Below are 22,521 nucleotides of genomic sequence, written 5' to 3' on the forward strand. Positions count from 1 at the left end.
AGGCGGTTTCCTGTATCCAGAAAATGACGCACACTGCGGGATTTTGACGTCCGCGGGCTCAGGCGTCAAAGTTTAAATATGGGGCAAGGTTTACGCCGAATGTGCGTCAACATTTTTGATGCACATTCAGTGCAGACGGAGTATAAATATGCCCCTTGGTCTATAAATACTCTCATTTACTCATTTTATTCACCGAGTAAATGCTGCACCCCGCAGTATGGATATTGGTCAGGGGTGGAAAATACCTTGTTCTTTCCCAGATCTATTTGGCCTCATTTAAAATAATCTGATGCATAGGTTCCATTGCATCAGATTTCTTGCACTGATCTATGACCCCCTAACGACGCCATGGATGCGCTGTATTTACAATACAGAGCTCCATGGCGCATGTTTTCACAAATGCATCAGAAATTCTGATGCACCTGGGATGCCAAATTCACGCATAGCTGGACTACCATCAAAAAAATGACACTACTCCAGCAATGCGAGGAAGGCTCCCATAGAGAAAAGCCCTGCATCAGTCTAATGCCTGCTCTGAGCAGGCGTTAACATTCTGATGCAGTGAGGTTACAGAACGACACAGTGAAATGTAAATTTCACTGAGTCAGTTCTGTGTGGCTTTTCCTGAGGGAACGCTTACCTTGCATACATTACTGTATACCTGGTGAAGGTATAATGTGATGCAAGGCTTTATAAACTGATGCATTGGGTCAGTTTGTAAATGGGGAGTAGTGTAAAGCACTGCTTGTACCACTGTTGTGTAAAAAAGAAAATGTAAATGAGGCCCTATGTACTTAGGGCATCAGAGGCATGGATGTCATTTAGGAGTCACCAGGGGTCGCAGCTGTGACCCCTGGCTTGCCCCTCTGGGCCCCTGGCACTGCCTTTGCGACTCCTGATCTAAGAGGTGGCGAAATCAGTGCCTGGAGCACAGGAGTAGCTCACCCTAATGGACGTCGGTTGGGGATCAATTTTTCTGGTTTTCTGTCAATTTTTTATTATACAAATATTGAATAATATTACTCACTATTTGTGGAATAAAAACATGGAGTACAATTCGCTGGAATATGACTCTATCTGGCAGCTAAGGAAAGCAAAAAAATGCTCTCAAATGTATGTGGTATGCATGCAGATGAGAATATGTTTATGAGAGTGTGTGTGTGAATGTGCAAGCATGTGTGTGTGAGTCACAGCAAAGGTTAAATGGCATGTGATCTCACTTCCGCTACCCCTAGCATTTTGGTGAACTGACGCCCATGCTGAGGTGGAATTAACTTTCAGACAATTGTAGGTGTTTGGGGACATACCAAATCATTTAGACCTTAACAGGCTGGAAGGCTATGGCATTCACTTCTCAGGCAGAGGAATTCCAGACACATTTCGAGATCCCCACTTTCCTGAATGGGACTATGAGCCCTCAGAGCAACTTCAGATGCAGAGGTTGTACTGAAGACTGAAGAGTTTGATGAGTGGGTACTAATGTTTATTGTGTCCTTTCTGCACACCTTTTGGCGAACAAGGAATTTTCTCTCTGAGCTTTGGGGACATTATTTGCATGCCTGGCACCTTCATGCCTGGATGCAGGGAATTTTAGCGGTGGTTACCTCGATGTGAATAAGATGGGCCATCTCTCAATGAAAACATACAACACTTTAGCAGGCAGGCCTCCAGGTCAGAGGTTTTTGATGGTGGAGCCACATAAGGCTTTTTTTAGCAACACAAAAATGAATTCTGAGACGGTTTCTTTCATAATTTCTTTAAAAGGATGGGCATGATGCAGCTTGCATATAAAGTGATTTTGTTCACAATGGGGCTACCTGTTGGAGGTGTCATTTATAACTGGGTCTCACGTTAATAGTGAAAATTATTTTGTTATTAAACCACTATTGCAGTTCTCTCAGGTTTTACCTTATTCAGACCTCAGTTTATTCCCGGTGTTTTAGTACTTGCAGTTTTGCTTTCTAATTGCAAATCCATGACTACAAGTCGAGACCTGAAAGCAAAAATAGCACTAAATGAGCCACACACACTTGACATGAGGTAACTTCCTAAGTTTTCTGTTGGTCTTTAGATAATGATAATAATAAATAATACTTGGATTTGTATAGCGTGGCTAATCATGTATGAGGGTATCCAGGCGCTGTCCTTGGGCACAGGGAGATTAAGGGGCAGATATATTAAAAGTGGTGCTGCACCTTTTCTTGCACCCCTTAGCGCCCCCTTAATGCCCCCATGTGTGCGCTGTATTTAAAATACAGCACACCATGGCGGTAGTCAGGGGTACCAGCATCATAATTTTTTACTCTGGTGTGGCGCTTTGCAGGATTAGCGTAAAAAATGTTGACTCTAATCCTGCAAAAAACCCAGAGGCCCATTGAAAACAATGGGAGCCCCTCTTTTAAAAATGCAGATACAAATGATACAAAGAAATCCCTTAGAATTTTTTGTGCCATTTTTCAGCCCCCCTAGCATCAGAATGCCCCCCTTGCATACATTATGCTGGGCGCAGGCATAATGTGGCGCAGATATAATGTGGCAGGCATAATTGTGGGGTTACAAAGTGGTGCAATGCAAGTATTATGCGACTATAAATATGACGCAGAGTTTTTGGCCTTCCAACACCACATTAGCGTTTTAAAAAATGACGCTAATGTGGTGTTGGAATGGCGCTAGGCCCGCTTAAATATGGGTTTAAGTGATTTGCCCAGAATCACAAGATATTGAGCCAACACCGAGAATCGAACCTGGATTGTTTGCATGTTTGGTTTCTTATTAATTCATTGCTTCGATGGGGTGCACTTAGCTGGAGCTGGCACCTCTGTTAGTGTGGCCCTATCAAAATGGTTCAACATGGAGGCTGACTGGACTCCCGTTGTAAAGGCAGGGGAGGGAAGGATGCTCTCTTCTGAGGTAATTAGGAGTACCTGCACCTCTGCTCTCTCTTGGGAAGTAGACAAGTAAGTTGTACATGGGGGGGGGCTGTGTCTTTGATGCTGGTTTCTTGGGTATGGGATTTTTCTGGAAGACTCCTTTAATGTCTTCAGGTCCTCTTCTAATCAGGTGATCGTCACTTTTTGGGGTTTTATTATGGTCAGGAGTTCAATCGTTAGTAACAGTTCCAAATGACCTTTATCGTGGGCACTCCATGGGCTTAGGATTTTTTAAGCCATATTCTCTGCATCATCTTCTGGGGTCACTACGCCAGCACCTAAGGTTCTCAGAGCCTCTCTTTCCGCCTTTCTTCCCTTGAAGCCTAAGCAGCAATTTAGATCCCTAGGACAACTCTTTACTAATGAAGGGCATGCCAAAACCCTTTGTGTTACACTCTGAGCAGAATACCTTCCTCTCTCGGGAGATGCTGCACTTATTGACAGGGATTTGACACCAGAACAGACTGAAATACCTAAGAAAGATGTACAGTTTAGGTCTCGCCTACCAGACAGCTATTAGCTATTAGCTGTCTGGTAGGAGAAATCCTATTCTGCACAATACCAAAAACATACAGAGGACTTGGTCCCAATCAATTGCTTATCATTGCTTGCCTTTGTTAACTTTCATATTTTTATTTGATGTCTTTCCTTTGTATCTTGTGTTTGTCTTTACCCTTCTTCTGTTCATCCCTCCTATGGAGAATAGCCTCTTTACCATTCATTTGACTGGATGACTTGTTTCCTTCCACTGATCACATTTAGGAAACTATTTTTTATTTTTATTTAAGCACCCCACAAAAGTGCTATTATGTTTTCTAGTGCTCACCCTCGTGTGCAGGCTTCCTTCTCTCAGACACCGCAGTGGATGCTGTATGTTGCTTTCTCATCCCCCCAAGTTCATCCATAGCTTTCCTGTCCTGATTTTTTTTTTTTTTTTTTAACCTCCCAGAGTAAGAGGACAGAAATACACAGCATCTTGTGGATACGGCACATTTCTGCCCTTTCCTGGTGGTGGAGAATGGTGCAGCAAGGAACTTGCTGTGCCATCCTGTGCCACGTACCTTGTAAATGAGGCCCTCAATTTTATAGGGTTTGCTGGTTTTAACAGGCATTTTACAGGATGTGCATCTGATATATAACATGAGGAGCAGTAATCAAAATAAGTAAAGAGCAGATAAAACGTAACTGAAATTGTCCTCGATACGGTACATGTGATTTTCCACCACACATTACCTAATAGGAGACTTAGGGAAGAAATGAATACCCAAGAGCATATTTGTCTGTGAGAACAACAGTAGAACAACAATAACTGGGCAAATAGAGAGCAGCAGAAGGTGAGAAGACTTAGGGTAGGGTTGAAGATGAGGGGAATAACGGGTTTCTTATGTCTAGTAAGTATGTTGGAAAGGCAGGAGCGCTGCTTACAGAGTCCTAATAATATGGAGACTATACAGGGAGAAAAATGAGGAGGCTTAATCTCAAAGCTCTAATGGGGTGAGGGGTCATATGTATATGTTTCTCCAGTAGGGGAGGGTGTCGAATCTAACAGACTTGAGAGGTGTGTCAGCTTTGTCTGATGTCACCCCAGGTGCTGAACAGGATAAGTGGGCTTCAAGCAGTACGGGTGGCTTTAACTGGTACCTCAAGAACATTTCATAGATACATCTCTGAGTTTGAGTGCCACTGGGTGACCTGTGGCACCAGCTTTGCCACCTGTGTGGACAAGGATCCATTTCCTGGGTGCACCTCTCAAGTTATAAGTTAAGGGTTATTAATAGGTGTTTCAGTAGGGAACTATGACGATAACTCCTGGTGTGCTGCCTGTGCAGTTGAAATTCAGACATAAGCTTGTTCCTCCTCCATTTTTCTTTGTTGCCCCCTTGTGACCCTCCACATTATGAGTTGCCCATAGGCTCCATCCTAGTCTCACAGCTCTTTCCTGTTCCACTGCTGTGGGATAGAAGTGATTGAAGAAATTGAATGAAATCTATGGTGCTTTAGAGCTTCAGTGCTGTAAAGACACTCCTCAACTCTTCTCTGATACCCAAAGCCGAAGACACAAGTGAGACAAAATGATCAAAAAACAAATAACTTGAACAATTCACAACACTGGATGAAGATATTTCTGCTTCTACTGACTTGACCATCTGGAAGGTTTCTAGAACACTCCCTTTTCGCTACTGCTCCCAAGCCCCTTACATCCCTTAGCTACCATTCGCCGGTTTGCAGTGTCTAAATCATTGCCTGGTGGATGGAAAAAATACGCTGGGCCTGATTCACAAAGGTAAAGTTAGACCAAAAGTAAGGAGTATATTTACGAGCCCCTTGCGCTGCCACTGCATCACTTTTTGTGACTCAACGGTGGTCAAACATCAAAATCATATCTATAAGGTCACGCAAAGAGACTTTGCATGGCTTCAAATGGCCTTGCATAAATTGCTGCATTGCCTTCCTTTGCTTTAGGGAGGCGCTCCATGGGTGGGTGTTCCCATGCAACACCCATGGATTTTGACACATCTCCAAATGTACAAGAGCTTGTAAACCTGTGGATGCCCCAAAACCTTACACCTCTTCAGGGAAGCACAACGAGTAGAACTATCTTTATTTCTCCTTATTTTTATCCTGTATGTGTGCTGGACTTTGCAGCACACATAGAGAGAGAAAATATCTCCCAGGATTGTTTTGGTGCAGGAAACTGTCCCTTCCTGCACAAAAAAATCCTTGTACCATCGTGCAAGGGTTCCTGTGTTGGTGCTGCGCAGCCCATTGTAAACCAGAGCAGGGGGAAAGGACAGGAATATGCTGTATGCTAGAGATACTGCACAATATTCCATCCCTTTTAGTTGACGCAGGGCAGTGCAGCAAGCTGACTTGTTGAGCTGCCCTGCACCAAATCCCAGTAAATATGCCCCTGAGTTTAGAACAAAAGTCTAACTTAACTACTTTTCAGAATTCATAAAGGGACTTACGAGTAGTATCTTTACAACTGCAGAAGTAGTATATTTACAGCTGCAGAAGTTCCGACTAGGTGGAGGTTTATGAATTAGGCATTTGTGAATCGGGCACTGAGTGAAGATGCCACTGGTAGACGAGAATTCTAACAGAAAAAACAAAGGCTCAAAATCAGCAAGCAGTGAGCCAACAACCGGAAACAACAGGAAGCCCACCAAGTAGCCAAGGAATACCGAGCAAGGTATGCAAGCCTATGGCGATTACCCCTGCTCATGGTCCCCCTGCAAACACCAGCAAAGTTAAAAGACAATGCACACATGATGGCATCACAGGCAATCTGTGCTAACCTTCTGCTCATGTGGGGAATAAGTGTGTGTGTTAGTGAGAAACTTCCACCAAGGCTCATTCAGCATCGAGCAAGGCCCACTCTCACACAATACACAACAGTCAGAAAAACACTAAAAGTGTTTGCCCACAATTGATGCTCTACTGGGGAAGTGGAATAATATATCCTTGTGTTGGCATATTGTCTTGGCCACAAAAGTTGGTGAGTCTGACCTGTGATTCAATGCACCGTGGACTTGCATTCCAGTAGATGCTCTGTTATGCCTCAGTTATACAATTTTTAGGGTCGAGACACAGATAGCATGCGCTAGTTATGCACAGTAAGTAACTGCTCTTATTAGTACACAATTCAATGGTACTTATCAAGCTGAGAAAGATGCAAGGGTTTGTTATCGCTGGTGGAATTTAACGTTCCGGCCTACAGAATAACGGGACTAACCCAATAATCCGTCATACTGGCCGTGTTTACAATCCACGTGTGTGCAAGCGTGTTTGCGTGAACGCTTTTGTGTGGGTATAAAAGAAGGACATGACACATGTACGCGTGTTTTATGGCACTTGGTTTATTATTGACCATGACCAGATGGCCAAACCTTACATGTCAACAAGAAAAGTTACAGTTTCCGATGATTTGTGAAAAACGAACTAGTTATTACATCGTTGAGGAATTAAACAACAAAAATCAGTACAATTATTTTATATGTATACATTTGTTAGACCACAGTAAAAAAAAAATCCAAGGGTTTCGAAGACAGAACGGCAGTCATTTAAAATAGCAGGTGATTTTTTACAGAGATTTTGTGGGCGCATTCCTTTAATTTACGTACGATTCTTGAAGCCTGCAAGTGCAACGCAAACGTGCACAGGGCCGCGCAAGCCCCGCGTAACCCTGAATAAATAACACATTTTTCCACAATTATGCAGTGGGTGACACTTATGGCCTTAGGCCTGGCATTACAATCGTGTGTCGTATTCCAAAGGCTCGTCATCTGCGTCGACATCTGACTCAGTGATTTCAAAGGCAAGACTGATCTTTCCGGGTGTGTAATCATTCCTTTTCAAATCTGCAGAACGGAAAGGGAAGGTTAAATTTAAAAGGTAAGTCATGGAGTTTGAATCTTTGTAAACTTCCACAGAATGTCTTGAAAAGATAAAAACTTTTTTTCCTGGCTATTCTTTTCACATCCTATTAAATACTATACAATTATTTCAATCAGGCTACTTACTATCTGCATTATCTTTTTTTAAACGGTTATGGTGACGTGTACAGCGCACGTTCACCCACAAGTATCATAGCGGTAAAAACCTCTGACGGAGACATTGCACGTATTTGTTTTTGTCCGACTAGCAATCGGGAGGAAATTCAGGGCCATATTTATACTTTTTGACACAAAACTGCGCTAACGCAGTTTAGCGCCAAAAAAATTAGCGCCGGCTAACGCCATTCTGAAGCACCATGCGGGCGCCGTATTTATTGAATGGCGTTAGCCGGCGTTAGCCGGCGTTAGCCGACCGGCGCTGCCTGGTGTGCGTGAAAAAAAAACACGTACACCAGGCAGCGCCGGCGTAGGGAAAAATGGCGTTTGGGCGTCCAAAAATGGGGCAAGTCAGGATGAGGCAAAAAAAATGTCTTAACCCGATTTGCGCCATTTATTTTTGGCGCCCAGACGCCATTAACATGACTCCTGTCTTAGCAAAGACAGGAGTCATGCCCCCTTGCCCATTGGCCATGCCCAGGGGACTTCTGTCCCCTGGGCATGGTCATTGGGCATAGTGGCATGTAGGGGGGCACAAATCAGGCCCCCCTATGCCCAAAAAAAATAATAAAAAAAATACTTACCACAACTTACCTTTTCTTCCCTGGGGTGGGTCCCTCCATCCTTGGGTGTCCTCCTGGGGTGGGCGAGGGTGGCAGGGGGTGTCCCTGGGGGCAGGGGAGGGCACCTCTGGGCTCATTCTGAGCCCACAGGTCCATTAACGCCTGCCCTGACCCAGGCGCTAAAATCCGGCGCAAATGCGGGTTTTTTAGACCCCCCCACTCCCGGGCGTCATTTTTGCCCGGGAGTATAAATCCGACGCAATAGCATCGGAGTCATTTTTTAAGACGGGAACGCCTACCTTGCATATCATTAACGCAAGGAAGGTGTTCACGCAAAAAAATGACGCTAATTCCAGGAACTTTGGCGCTAGACGCGTCTAACGCCAAAGTATAAATATGGAGTTAGTTTTGCGTCGAATTTGCGTCGAAAAAAACAGCGCAAATTCGGCGCAAACGGAGTATAAATATGCCCCTCAATGTTTTTGAAGCCAAGACTGAATAGCAATCGGGTGGAAATTCCGTGTTTTAGGAGCCAAGACTGAAAAGCTACTGCCTCTTATGCTAGTTTTAAGGTGCCTGGGTATCACTAATAGGTTTGCCATGGATGAGCGTAGGGGCCTGGTCAGGATGTACATTGACGCAGGCTTGGCAAGAAAGCCGGAGCACATCCACGAATGGCCTTGAAAACTAAACAGCAAACTTTAAATCAGATACGACGTACTCTCGGTAACCAGTGTAGTCATTTTAACAATGGGAGGGTATATGATCCATGAGGGCCTGGAGCTTCAGTTTAGCTGCTGCATTTTGGAGAACCTGGAGGCGTTTTAAGTCAGTTTGGTGATCCCAGATAGATGCTATTAGCATAGACAATAAGCAAAGGCAAACGTTTTTATACACAGCTAAATTCAACATAGGGGCACAAAACAATACTTAGGGGGAAAATCTCAATCCTAATTCAAGATGCAATTGCTAACGCAGACGTTACCAAATAAGGTAGTATGTCCGCAAATGTAGGTCTATACGCCGGTTTGTAGGCTTCTGGGTGGTCCTCTCAGTAAAAGAAGGTTAACATCCAACAACTTGTGTCTTTTATGGACAGACACATCCAAATTGCAGCTTGTATTCACTGTGGAAATGTACACATTTGGAAAGGACTGTGTATGTGGATTTCCAAGGGTGGAGCCACCCCTGGTGCAGCCAGAACAATGCGCCGGGACCCGGAGATGGGAGGGGGCCCAGTCTGATGTTAATACAGAGACTGCTTATCCTAATTTTTTTTTAGACAGCGCATACTTTTCAGGGGTTGGTGTATGGAAGGAGTATAAGATAGTGGATTAATAAAGAAGACAGAGGAAGGGGATGAAGGAAAAGGAGAAGGTGAAAGAAAATTGAGGAGTGCAGGAGAAGGTGACAGAATGGGAGAAGGAAATAAGGTTGAGCAACAAAGAGAAAGGAGATAAGGATGAGCAAAGTGGGCAAGGACAAGGAGAGGAATCGGAAATAGGGAGAGAAGGAAGGAGAAGATGATAAGTGAGAGACAGAAGAGGGGAGAGAGAGACTGGGGATGGATATATGTAGGAGAAGTAAGCAGAGTGGAGACAGTGAGGTGAGAGGAAAGACAAGCAAAGTGAGGAGCATTGAGCCCCATGAACTACATTAGTGTAGCAGGTACAGTGACTCTGGGGTCTAGGGGAGTGATGGGCACGTTTCACCTCATTTATACCCGTTTTTCAATACTACCGGATGAGAGGGGGGCGTAATTTCATTGATTGCCCTTGGACCAACGGCCCCCAGGCTATGCTACTGTGCATTTCCAGGGTACAATGAAGGAGGAAAAAGTATGTCAGTTTTTAAAGAGGTGTGAGATAAATTATTTTTCCGTGGAGGAAAACAAAATGACTCAAATCACAGGCACATTCCGCATGCATGTTGACATTTCCACAGATTTTTACTTCTGCGTGCATATACTGTATGCCCATGATTTCTCGTTGAAATTAGCAAATGATCTAGCCTGGGCTTTGCGGATCGGCCACTTTGTTCACCACTGTATTCACGGTTGCAGCTACATTCCACCTGTACAAGAAGACACACTCGTGGCGTTCTGCCAAAATGGAAATAAAGGAGCGAGTAAAAAATGACAAGGGAGACAACTTGTGGTCATCATCCACATCTGGCCTGGCCACATCCAGAAGGCTTTGATGCCTCTGTAGTGAGTGCACCGAGGAACTAGTGAGCAATGTATCACTTTAACCAAAATAAAATTAGATTTTCATTAAACTTAGTATTAGAAAAAACATTTGCACCTTTTTGAAAATGACGTAATGCACACGCCGTCAGTGCAAACGTTGCACAATTCCCACAATCGATGCAATGTTACTCAGTAACGAGAGCAATGCATGGAGCCTGGGCCTAGAAGTCATTGTCTTAGATACAATTAATCGATTGTTTCGGTACTAGCTCAGTTTACAGTCGCCAATTTATCTACAAAAACAGTTACAGGTGCCGAGGATCACGTGTCAGCCAGTGCGAGGGGGTAAGAGCTGGTGGTTGTGGCCGCAGCCCTTGTGACAGGATTAGCCGCAGTCTGAGGACATGCAAAGTCACGGCAGAGTCGCGATAAGTCTGCCTTTCTTAGAGCCTGCATTCCTTATCTGAAGCAGCACATTCTGCAGACCGATTTTCCTCTCCTAACAAGCTACAGTTTATTGGCATTTTCGGCAGTTGTCTATTGGGGAAAGAAAGCTACTTTGTATTATATTCTTCTCCATAACATATCGTCAGCTTGGCAGCAGAGTTTAATTTTCATTAGGAGCCTGCCTTTTTTCCTCTAGATTAAGTTGACATCCGCCGCTGATTAAAGACAGCTTAGTTGTTCTAAACTGCGGCAGGTTGGCCCTGCACTGCTTGCAATTAGACAGGCTTGCTGTGATTACTGAACTGTGCCAACATGATGTGCGGAGGCTGATTATTCTAAACCGCAGTGTAATTTCTCTAAAGATTCCCCCAGCGATCATGTGGCAGCTATGGTAGAACGGCCTTCTAGGGTGAGGCGCAGGGCTGCTATTTTGCCACTCTGGGGAGAATCGATGCTTACTCTCACTAATATAGTCTAACTACCGCAAGCTGCAGCATCAATTGCAAAACAAACATATTTACAAGTTATTATTTTTGTGCTAGCCGCATGATACCTCTGTTTTTCACATGCAGAACCTACAGAAAGTCTACATCCTCGAGAATGTTTTTTTTCTTTGTGTTGTCTGTGCCTCAGTACCAAGCGTGAGGGTATTTCGACCTTTTTACACTATTGGTTGGCTCGTTTCTAAAATGCATGTCCATTTGTAAAAAAAATACAGAACGCCTGCCATAAGGACAGCCAGAGGGATTTGTTTTTGTATTTGCAACGATGCAATAAAAATACATAGTTTTAAAAATCTGGAAAACCCGTTTTTCTATTGCTTCATGCTTCAGGATGTCCCTCCACGGAACGTCCTGAAGCAGAAACAGTAGATGCCGAGGTTGCATCTTCACCACACACACCAATTGGGTAGGGAGGGTAGCAGCAGGAACTTTGGGGAGTGTCAGGTTGGGTGTGTTTTTTAGGCCAGGAATCTACGTGGGAGGGGGAAAAACCAGCCATGAAACCTGCAGTTGGGTGATGCTGCTCAGAGCCTTGCTGCTCTGGTGCTGCTCGTGGTGGGACGGGTCAAGAATCTGTTCTGGGTGTGTCAGGTCAGGGGAAAGTGTGTGCAGCATCCAAGAAATACCAGTCACTCACTTCCAATGCGGCCTTTTGCAGAAGCTGCACGAGTTTTCTGCAATTTCCTCATTTTTAGGTCTTAGCTTCAAACATCTTTAGCTTTCTTTAGGTACACCTATTTTTTCCAATACACAATATATACATAGACTGGAATTGTGTCAGCCCCTTGCTTTTGATTTGGTGGCCCATGATTTGATGGGGTTCCTCCCTAATTTTGCGTTTGTCTCAGACAGAAGCCTTTTGGTCTCATAGGGGCATATTTATACTCCATTTGCGCCGAATTAGCGTCGTTTTTTTCGACGCAAATTTGGCGCAAAACTAACGCCATATTTATACTTTGGCGTTAGACGCGTCTAGCGCCAAAGTATGAGGAAAGAGCTTCATTTTTTTGCGTGAACGCCTTCCTTGCGTTAATGAGATGCAAGGTAGGCGTTCCCGTCCAAAAAAATGACTGCGACACAAATGCGTCGTATTTATACTCCCGGGCAAAAATCACGCCCGGGAGTAGGCGGGGCAAAAAACCCCGCATTTGCGCCTCTTTTTAACGCCTGGGTCAGGGCAGGCGTTAAGGGACCTGTGGGCTCAAAATGAGCCCACAGCTGCCCTCCCATGCCCCCAGGGACCCCCCCTGCCACCCTTGCCCACCCCAGGAGGACACCCAAGGATGGAGGGACCCATCCCAGGGACATTCAGGTAAGTTCAGGTAAGTATACATTTTTATTTTTTTTATATTTTTTTTTGGCAAAGGGGGGCCTGATTTGTGCCCCCCTACATGCCTCAATGCCCAATGACCATGCCCAGGGGACGTAAGTCCCCTGGGCATGGCCATTGGGCAAGGGGGCATGACTCCTGTCTTTACTAAGACAGGAGTCATGTAAATGGCGTCTGGGCGTCGTTACAAATGGCGCAAATCGGGTGGAGGCGATTTTTTAGCGTCAACCTGACTTGCACCATTTTTAAGACGCCCTAACGCCATTTTCCCCAACGCCGGCGCTGCCTGGTGTATGTGGTTTTTTTCCACGCACACCAGGCAGCGCCGGTCTGCTAGCGCCGGCTAACGCCATTCAATAAATACGGCGCCCGCATGGCGCTTCAGAATGGCGTTAGCCGGCGCTAAACTTTTTGACGCTAAACTGCGTTAGCGCAGTTTAGCGTCAAAAAGTATAAATACGGGCCATAGTGTTTTCTGACTGGATGCTTTGTTTCCTCCTAATGGATTCATCAAGTGACTCTTTTAAATGTAATACTTGACTTTTCATGGGGGTGCGTGTGTTTCCTTGCTCTGTCGCCCTTGTTTCCCCTCTGCATCCCCACTGTGAACTCTCTTTTCATGTCTCCACCCCTGTTCCTGATGCCCTGCTGCCCTCTATCCTATCCCTTTCCCTTTCCCGGTGTTAATTTTTTGTTATTTATTTACTTTCAAGAGGGCCAAGCAGCTGGAAACTGCTGCTGCAGGTCACTTTCATACTTGCAATAGATATTGTTTTTAATTTTTTTCAGATTTTTATTTAACATTCTAGCATAGCCATCTGACACAATGCATGTGCATGCATGTGTCATGATGCATGTCACAACACATGCATCACAATGCGTTCACGCGCATCAGAGGCCACCTTGGAATGGGTCTGCTTTAATAGAACATGCCTAAAAAGAGGACAGAGGGTAAAGAATTTGTTAGGTAAGGAACCTTGTCTTTCCTTGGGAAAATATGGCTATACTAGAAAGAATGTCTATTAAGCCAAGTCAGTTACCTAAATTCATATCACTCATTCCTTGTTTAAAAGGGGCCTTACCAGCACACTTGCATGTGGCATGATTCATCACCGGGCAATGAGAACATAAATTGTGCCTCTGCATCTAAACTTAGGCTCTCATTACATCTCTTCTATTTTCTTTTTAGGTTTGGCTTAATAGTGTAGATGTCTTCAACCTCTGTTGTTACCAATTCTTTAAAATATACATAGAGTTAGCTTTATTTTTAGCCAGAGGATTATGACTTGCTCAACTCATACTCCTGGCTCTTTGGTGTATGATTCTGCTTCCTATGGAGTGATTGCACAGCAATGCATGAGGGACTATTTTACATCTAACAATACACTCAATCATGAAACATTTTATTCCTTATCTCACACATGTACTGTACACATAACCTATTTTTAGTAATTCTTTTACTGCAGTAGGCTTTTTGAATATGTTTGTCAGGACTCGTGTGAATTATTTTAACCACTATCTTCATCACCACCACTACCAGGATAAACATTGTCATTATCCACAACCACCCTCAACACCACGACCACCACCACCACTGCCTTCACCTCTACCACCACCACATAACCTCAACAGCAGCAGCTGTGCCTTCTTGTGCCCGCATGCTTCACCAAATGAAAGCCAGACCTATTGAAGTTGCCAATGCCTATTTAACCATTGATAGCCATGTAGTGCTCTTAGCAACATATAGTTTGCATAAAAACTAATTACAGAACGCTAATATACACACACCATACCCCATACATTTTTAACGGTACTCATTTTTATTTTGAATAAGTAATACATTAGAAATATAAAAAGGAAGTATTGTTGGGTAGGACATTAGCATCCTGAGATGGAAGCACACTTACAAGTAATTACAGCTGCAGGTTTAGTGGGACAGGTCACTACCATCGCTGCTAACCCAGATTTAACATATACTTCGCCATTCTTGTTTTAAAAAAAACGTGAGCATTCTGTTGTGTTCCTTTGAGGGATACCGATGGGCACCAATAAATTAACCAACAGGTTTTCAATGGGAATTGAATCAGTGATTTGACTTGGTCACATTGCCCAATTCATATTTATCAACTCATATTCAGACATACAATGAAAGCTGCCCCAGTCACTTCTGATGAGAAGCATCCTCATTACATGATCCTGTCACCTCCATGCTTCAGAGCAGGGATGGTCCTCTTTGGGTGATGCACTGTGCATTCTGGTCAAAATGTTACATATGTTTTTATTAAATGTCTACATAATATCTGCTGTGCTTTTTCGCTTCCTTTAACTGAGATGAGATTCAAGGTGGGATTTTGTGAGGCATTGCTTCCATGGTGCCACCATGCCACACAGGCCATATTTATGGAGTACTTTGAGTATTGAAGGCACATGCACACATTGAACGGCCTAGTCCAGAGAATTCCTGCAGGTTTTTCAAGGTTGTCTCTGATCTCTTAGCAGTTTCTCTGACCATTATTATTCGGGGACAGGTGTCTGATTGTAGGGACAGATTGAACTAGGTAGGGTCTTGGTGGTTCAATACACCTTCCATATTTTAAAAACCACCTTGACCTTGCTTCAAGGGATACTCAAGGGGTTTGAACACTTTTGTACCAATTTCACTATAAAGGGTCTTTTACATATTTGTCACAAATCACATTCAAAAGACCCTTGATGCTCACACTTGAATGTTTAGTTTGAAATGCGCTACACAGCAAAAGAAACCTGAAATACTTTTTGATTTTAAGATTTTACATCTGAGCTAAGCCAGGATATTATTGCGAGGGGGCAATGGGTGGAAACTTAGTCAATAAAGCCATTTTAGCTTATAATCATAATCAATTTTCTAAAAATGTCGAATATTATTTTCCTCTGGATGAAGAATGAACACTTTAATACCTTGTAATTTCAGGCTTTAAGGCAACAAGAGGTACAATGCTTGACAGGAGATATAGACCATTTGTGCCTAAACAGACTTACATGTAGGCATGAACACATAATTACAATCGACTGTAAAAGAAGGTCACTTGGAAAAATTAAAAGGCTTGTCTTTGAAGTACAAGTTACTTGACTTCGGTAAGGAAATATCTGGTAGAGACTTAGGGCCTGATTCTAACCTTGGCGGACGGCGGAGGCCGTCCGCCAAGGTTCCGCCGCCAAATGACCGCACCGCAGTCACAAGACCGCGGCGGCCATTCTAACATTTCCTCTGGGCCGGCGGGCGCTCTCCAAAAGAGCGCCCACCGGCCCAGAGGAAATGCCCCTGCAACGAGGACGCCGGCTCAGAATTGAGCCGGCGTAGTTGCAGGGGTGCGACGGGTGCAGTTGCACCCGTCGCGTATTTCAGTGTCTGCATGGCAGACACTGAAATACTTTGCGGGGCCCTCTTACGGGGGCCCCTGCAGTGCCCATGCCATGGGCATGGGCACTGCAGGGGCCCCCAGGGGCCCCGCGGCACCCCCTACCGCCATCCTGTTCCTGGCGGGAGACCCGCCAGGAACAGGATGGCGGTAGGGGGTGTCAGAATCCCCATGGCTGCGGAGCGCGCTCCGCAGCCATGGAGGATTCCCCCGAGCAGCGGAAAGTCGGCGGGAGACCGCTGACTTTCCGCTTCTGACCGCGGCTGAACCGCCGCGGTCAGAATGCTCGTGGGAGCACCGCCAGCCTGTTGGCGGTGCTCCCGTGGTCGGTGGCCCTGGCGGCCACCGGCCGCCAGGGTCAGAATGACCCCCTTATTCTAGTTACAAATTTCTTGCCTTAGAATTTTCCCCCAGGCGTCAGACTGGATCCAGAGATTTTTTCTTACCCTTGCGTGTCGGTAGGTGGTGTCAGTCGACTCCGCGGACGTCGTTGGTGTCGTAGTCACTGTGATGACGTCAGGAGTAGAACAAAGACCTCGCCTCAGCGCAGTGATGTCAGTTTCTTTTAACGACTTTCCATGCCAAAGCGCAAAACCACTAAAAAACACTGAGGTTGGTGTGCCAGAGCTAAGGACCTGAAGGGGGAATACCTGTCCTTAGAAATCAGTTTGCAAGCGGGGAGGATGGGTGGGTCGGTAAGGAATCTGCAACTAGAATATGTCTCTACCAGATATTTCGTTACCAAAGGTAAGTAACTTGTACATCTGACAGAGACTTCTAGTTGCAGATTCCTTACCTTAGAATAGATATCCAAGCAATGCCATCCTTGGAGGTGGGCTGCGAACCAAGATCATACTAGAAAGTCCTGCAGGACCGAATGACCAAAGTAGCCGTCCCAACGCACCTGACTGTCCAGGCAGTAATGTTTAGCAAATGTGTGCAGCGATGCCCACGTAGCTGTCTGACAGATGTCTAGGACAGGAACTCTGGATGCTAACACAGTGGAAGCAGCAGTTGCTCTGGTGGAATGAGCACTGAAGCCCTTAGGGGGTTGCTTATTGCCCAAATTGTAGCACATCTTGATGCACAGAAGTACCTATCAAGAGATGGTACGTTTTTGCACTGCCTTCCCTTTCTTCACACCCACATATCCAACAAAGAGTTGATTGTCCACCTGGAAATCTTTAGTACGATTTAGATAGAACACTGATGCTCTTTTTTGGGTCCAGGTGGTGGAGTCTCTCTTCCTCATGGGAAGGATGTGGGGGTGCATAAAAAGTAGGCAAGATGATAGACTGGCCAACATGAAAAGGCGTAACAACCTTGGGAAGGAAGGAAGCCTTAGTGCACAACGTCACTTTGTCAGGGTGCACAGACAAGAATGGAGGCTTAGAAGAAAAATCTTGAAGCTCACTCACTATGCGAGTAGAAGTGATGGCAACAAGAAAGACAGTTTTGAAAGTGAGGAGCCATAAAGGACAATTGTGCATTGGTTCAAAGGGAGTACACATTACATAAGTAAGGTCAAGATTGAGGTCCCACTGAGGCATGATAAATGGAGAGGGAGGAAATAAATGGGTGAGACCTTTAAGGAATCGATTGACAATAGGAGACTTAAAAAGTGAGGGCTGATCAGGTAACCTAAGAAAGGGCAAAATAGCTGATAAATACCCCATAAGGGCACCCAAAGCAGAGCCCTGCTGGGCTAAAGAATGAACAAAAGAACCTCAGAAAGAGGAGCAGAGAGGGGATCAACAGATTTGTTGGTACACCATGCCACACATTTATGCCAACAACAGGCGTATACCGTCTTGGTGGAGGGACACCTAGCTGCCAAGATAACATCGCAGACTTTGGGTGGAAGGTCAAAAGTCATCAACTGCTGCTGCTCAGTCTCCATGCATGAAGGTGGAGATTGGACAGGTTCGGATGGAGAACTGTCCCCTGTTGCTGCGACAGAAGAGCTGCCCGAAGAGGCAGTCTGAGTGGAGAATCAGTGGCCAGGCTCAATAGGTCTGGATACCATACTCTCCGTGCCCAGTCCGGAGCCACCAAGATAACTTGGGCCCGGTTGCTCCTGATCTTCTTGAGAAGTCTGGGCAGAAGTGGTATAGGCGGAAAGGCGGAAAGAAGGCCGGAATTCTACACGAGAAGAAAAGCGTCTCTGAGCGAGTGCCGCCCTGGAAACTCCAACGCACAAAGCAGCTGACATAGCATGTTCTCTGCGGAGGCAAACAGATCTAACCAAGGCTCTCCCCACTGCTGAAAGAGACCTTGTGCCACCTCCGGATGGAGACGCTATTCGTGATCGGCTGTACATCGACTGCTGAGTTCGGCTGCTCTGGCATTCAGAGAGCCCGCCAGATGTTGAACCACCAGGGAAATGCCCTGATGTTCCAGCCATGTCCAGAGGCGTAATACCTCCTGACAAAGGGTCCAGGACCCTACTCTGCCCTCTTTGTTACAGTACCACATGGCAGTAGTGTTGTCCATGAACACTTGCACTACTTTCTCTTTGAAAGAGGGAAGAAATGCTTTCAATGCAAGCCTGATCTCCAAAAGATTGATATGGAGCCCGGACTCCACTGGAGACCAGAGGCCTCCAACCTCGGCCTCTCCCATGTGGCCGTCCCAACCCAGAAGTGACGCATCTGTCACTATGGATAGATCTGGCTAGGGAAGGAAGAGGGATCTGCCGTGGACCCAATGTGGATTTGCACGCCACCACTGCAGGTCTTTCGCAGTCCCCTCTGAGATCTGGACCATCAGGAGATTTGACCTGACCTGAACAGTAAGCAGCTCAAGGCCAAGGACCTCAGCCGCCCTACTGACCACCACAGAATAAGTCGCTCCCTCTGCCGTAGCCACTGGCCCCGCCCAACTCCTGTGCCCAGAGCAACGTAGGGTCTTCATGGCATTCATAAGGGTCCAGGAACCCCTCCAATCCTTCCCCAAATTCATACCCATAATAAAAAGAGACCAAATCCGACCTGGGGTGAGTAGGCCCCATCGAAGACAGAGACGGCGTCGGCCGACGCCGTTCCGAATCCATCATCAGGGATGAGTATCGGGTCGACGTCGATGGTGGGCACCACCGACTTCAGGAGCGATCGACAATCGAACCAGCACCGGGGAAGGTTTCAGTGGTACGACCGGTGTTGGTGCGGAGCCACGAGCGGATCCGGAGGGGAACCAGGTGGCCAGAGCTAAAGCCACCCAGCGTGGAACCCGAAGGCCCCTCTGACCGAACCGCTTGGGCCTGAAGGCACCGCATCATGGTCGGCCCGCCCAAAAATGAGTTGCATGGCCTCATAAAACTCCTTTAATTGGGCAGGGGTTGCTCCAGCTCCCGGAAATTCAGGTAAGCGCAGAGCGGACCCAGAAGCAGCCTCCGAAGACAGAGGCCTCGAGTGTCGATGCTCCTCCTGCATCACATCAGCCAAGCGATGGGGTGAAGTCAAAGGGTGATGGGGCCGCTTCAACTTCTTCTTCTTCTTACATGTGCCCAAAGACTTGGAGGAAGAAGAATAGTGGTGGCTCAGCGAGACCGGGACTTATGTAGAGTTGAGCGCTGGGCTGCCATGAGCTTGAGGGACCGCTCCCTCAAGGCATTCGGGTGCATGGCCCGGCACTCGGAGCACGACTTCAGGTCATGGTTGCGATCCAAGCACACAAACAGACCCTATGCAGACATCATGTGGTGACAGTCCTCGCACAGCTTGAAACCAGTCATCATGGACATTTCGACACACCAAAATCTCACCAAAAAACATGACAAAATGGTTGAAATCAGTAAAAATGAGACCAGGGTAGCTCTTTCCGAATCAGCGCATGGCGAGGAGAGAAAAGAACTGACGTCAATGCGCTGAGGAGATGTCTATGTACTACTCCCAAAGTCATCACGGTGACTATGATGCCAATGACGCTGCGGGGTCGACCAACACCACCTACCGACGCACAAGGGTATTGCTCGAAGAAAACATCTCTGGATCCAGTCTGACGCCTGGGGAAAAATTCTAAGGTAAGGAATCTGCAACTAAAAGTCTCTATCAGATAAAAAGGTATTGTCCAAATATTCACAGACTCACCAATATTCTAATCAGTGGGTATGTTGTTCCAAATAATGTTTTCAAACCTTTATGAACACATTTGAAGGAAAATGCCATTCTTTTGAAGAACTTATGTAAAAACCTAAAAGATATGCTTTTCTTGATGGGTATAACAGCTATTACTAGCACAAAGTCTCTGAATTATATTCAGTGACCAAGGGGTGGGAGGAGAGAGGAACCAGCGATTTGTAGTGAGTGAGAGGGTACGGCCAGTGTGATCACATCTGAATTGAAACCTACAGTGTTGTGAAATAGGACCTCTTTCTATTTACAGAAGATGTCCCGTTTTAGCCTTACTCCAAATGGCTCCGTTTGAATATTTCATTCTTTGTAAGAAAATGCAGCTCTATGTACGAATAAGGCATGACCTCCAAAGCACAGCCTCCTACATAGCAGTAAGGGTGTATGAGATATGCAAGAATGTGAAACAGTTTCTACTGTACAACACAGGTCACAGCATAGGATAATGTTCTTCCTAGAGAAAGCTATTGTTATTATTCCTTAAGAAATAATAACACAACTTGTCCGACTGAACCCCAAATTCACTAAATTAACCTTAGTTCAATCCGTGATACAGAGTAGGCAGGCTTAACTTAGGGCAATGTGTAAAATATTTCTACTGTACTAAAACAACAATATTGTCAACAACAATAATGTAAAAAAATCAAAATACCAAAGTGAATTAGAAAAATAGAGTTAAATTCAATATATAAAATTACACCAAAATGTCAAAAATCCAATAAAGGAAAACCTAACATATGACTTATTAAAATTTTAAGGAAAAATAGAACCAAAAAGGAATAAGCACCAACAATAGTCTATGGAAGCAGCAGACCCGGACTTAGGTGTGATTTCAGGTCCACTGCGATGGAACACAGGTCAGGTACACCAAGGGGGTTTGTACCAGTCAAAGATTTTACCTTCTGAGTTACGGCCTCATTACGTCTGCGGTAGTCGGAACGTCGGACCACCATTATAATGGTCAAGAGGCTGCCTCAAAGCCGGCAGCCTCTCGACTGCCATATTATGAGTTCCCTGCCAGACCAACAGTGCAGCGGCATTGGCTTCAAAACTCAGGGAGAGCTGAGGCCATTGCTGCCGCACTGTTGGTGACAGCAGCACACTCAGAATGTGCACTGTCTGCCATTACAGACAGTGCGCACTCTGAGTGTGCTGACAGGAGGGCCCCTACACTCCCCACCACATGGTCATCGGCAATGCAGAGCCCCCCGTGGTCCCACTCCTGCCTTTCCACCAGCCTTTTCATGGCCATGCTTGACCACGGCTTGCACCACCACCAACCCCTCAGGATCCATGATCCTGGTGGTGGTTGCAGTCTCCTGGTGGTCAAGCTGCCATGATCGTAATCTGGCGGTCGTACTGCCAAGATTGGCGAGGTCAGACCACCAAGGCAAGTAAAGCTGTCTTATGACTGTCGTACTTGTAATGAGGCCCTTACTCTTGTTTATAGAACTCAAAATCTTCCAGTGGGGCAAGCCTGAAGCTATATCTGATGAAGTATCATCAAAATCAAAGAGAAAAGTGGAGAACTTTGCCACTAAGTCCCACTGATGGCTCTGAAGGCAATGAAAGTCCAAAACATTTCTGACTCTCAACTTTTCCAAATTTCCGGAGCAGCTCCCCTGGGTCATTTCTATGGATCCCCAGTGATAGCAACGACTGGCCAGGGCATCACACCAGCAGAGGTGAGTAGCAAGGTCCAGTACAGTTTGAGTTGTTACTGGGCAAACTGGTCACTTGCAACTTGTTGAGTCACTGTAACCATGCAGGAGGTTAGCCAAACCACCTTTGGAGTTCACTTTTCTGTCCTAGGTATAAAAGGAGCAGGTCCAGTCCTGCAGGTCTCCTCTCCTGTCACAAAATGCAGGTCCAGTCCTCTTCTGAACTTCCTCCAGTCCATAAATTCTTCTGAGGAGGGTTGCCTGAGGTGCCACATTTATGATTTGCACTAGGCAGTAGCTAGGGGTGACTCCTGGATGGTTCAATGACAGAATATTATGGAAAACAATAATGACTCTCTAAAGTGATATTGATTACAAAAATATCACCATCCTATACTTAATCACAAATAACACAAATACTGATGATAGAAAATACCACCCTGAAAAATATCTAAATTAAACAATATTGAATAAAACAAAATGTTGTGTACTAGTTAAATATATAAACAATACCAAAAATAATGAAACACACAATACTGACTACAATAATATTGCCAAAAATAAGGACAAATATTTTACCTCTTCAACTTCTTTTTGTAAGTTATATATATATAAAAATAACAATAATCTAACTGCAAAAAAATGAATAATACATTACATGTTCTCATATATACCCATATATAGTTGCTGTATATTTACGAATCAATATTAAAACATTTCATAAAAACAAACATTATTACAATAAAATAAATTTTACAGAACACATTAAATAAATAAAATAAATGTAACATTTAAAATATATTATTAATAATAAAACA

The 22,521-nt window shown here is 45.1% G+C and overlaps 1 protein-coding gene across 1 annotated transcript in view; it reads right to left on the bottom strand.

Annotated features, from left to right (window-relative positions):
* Window positions 1-6,769: 6,769 nt before the first annotated feature.
* TRPM6 (transient receptor potential cation channel subfamily M member 6) overlaps window positions 6,770-22,521 on the bottom strand; it is a 1,083,502-nt gene continuing 1,067,750 nt past the window's right edge. Inside the window, exon 39 of the mRNA XM_069229129.1 lies at window positions 6,770-7,291. Coding sequence (XP_069085230.1) covers window positions 7,182-7,291 — 110 coding nt within the window. The 3' untranslated portion in view covers window positions 6,770-7,181. The remainder of the gene's footprint in view (window positions 7,292-22,521) is intronic.

The sequence above is a fragment of the Pleurodeles waltl genome, chromosome 1_1 (assembly GCF_031143425.1).
Source record: "Pleurodeles waltl isolate 20211129_DDA chromosome 1_1, aPleWal1.hap1.20221129, whole genome shotgun sequence".
Taxonomy (NCBI): Eukaryota; Metazoa; Chordata; class Amphibia; order Caudata; family Salamandridae; genus Pleurodeles; species Pleurodeles waltl.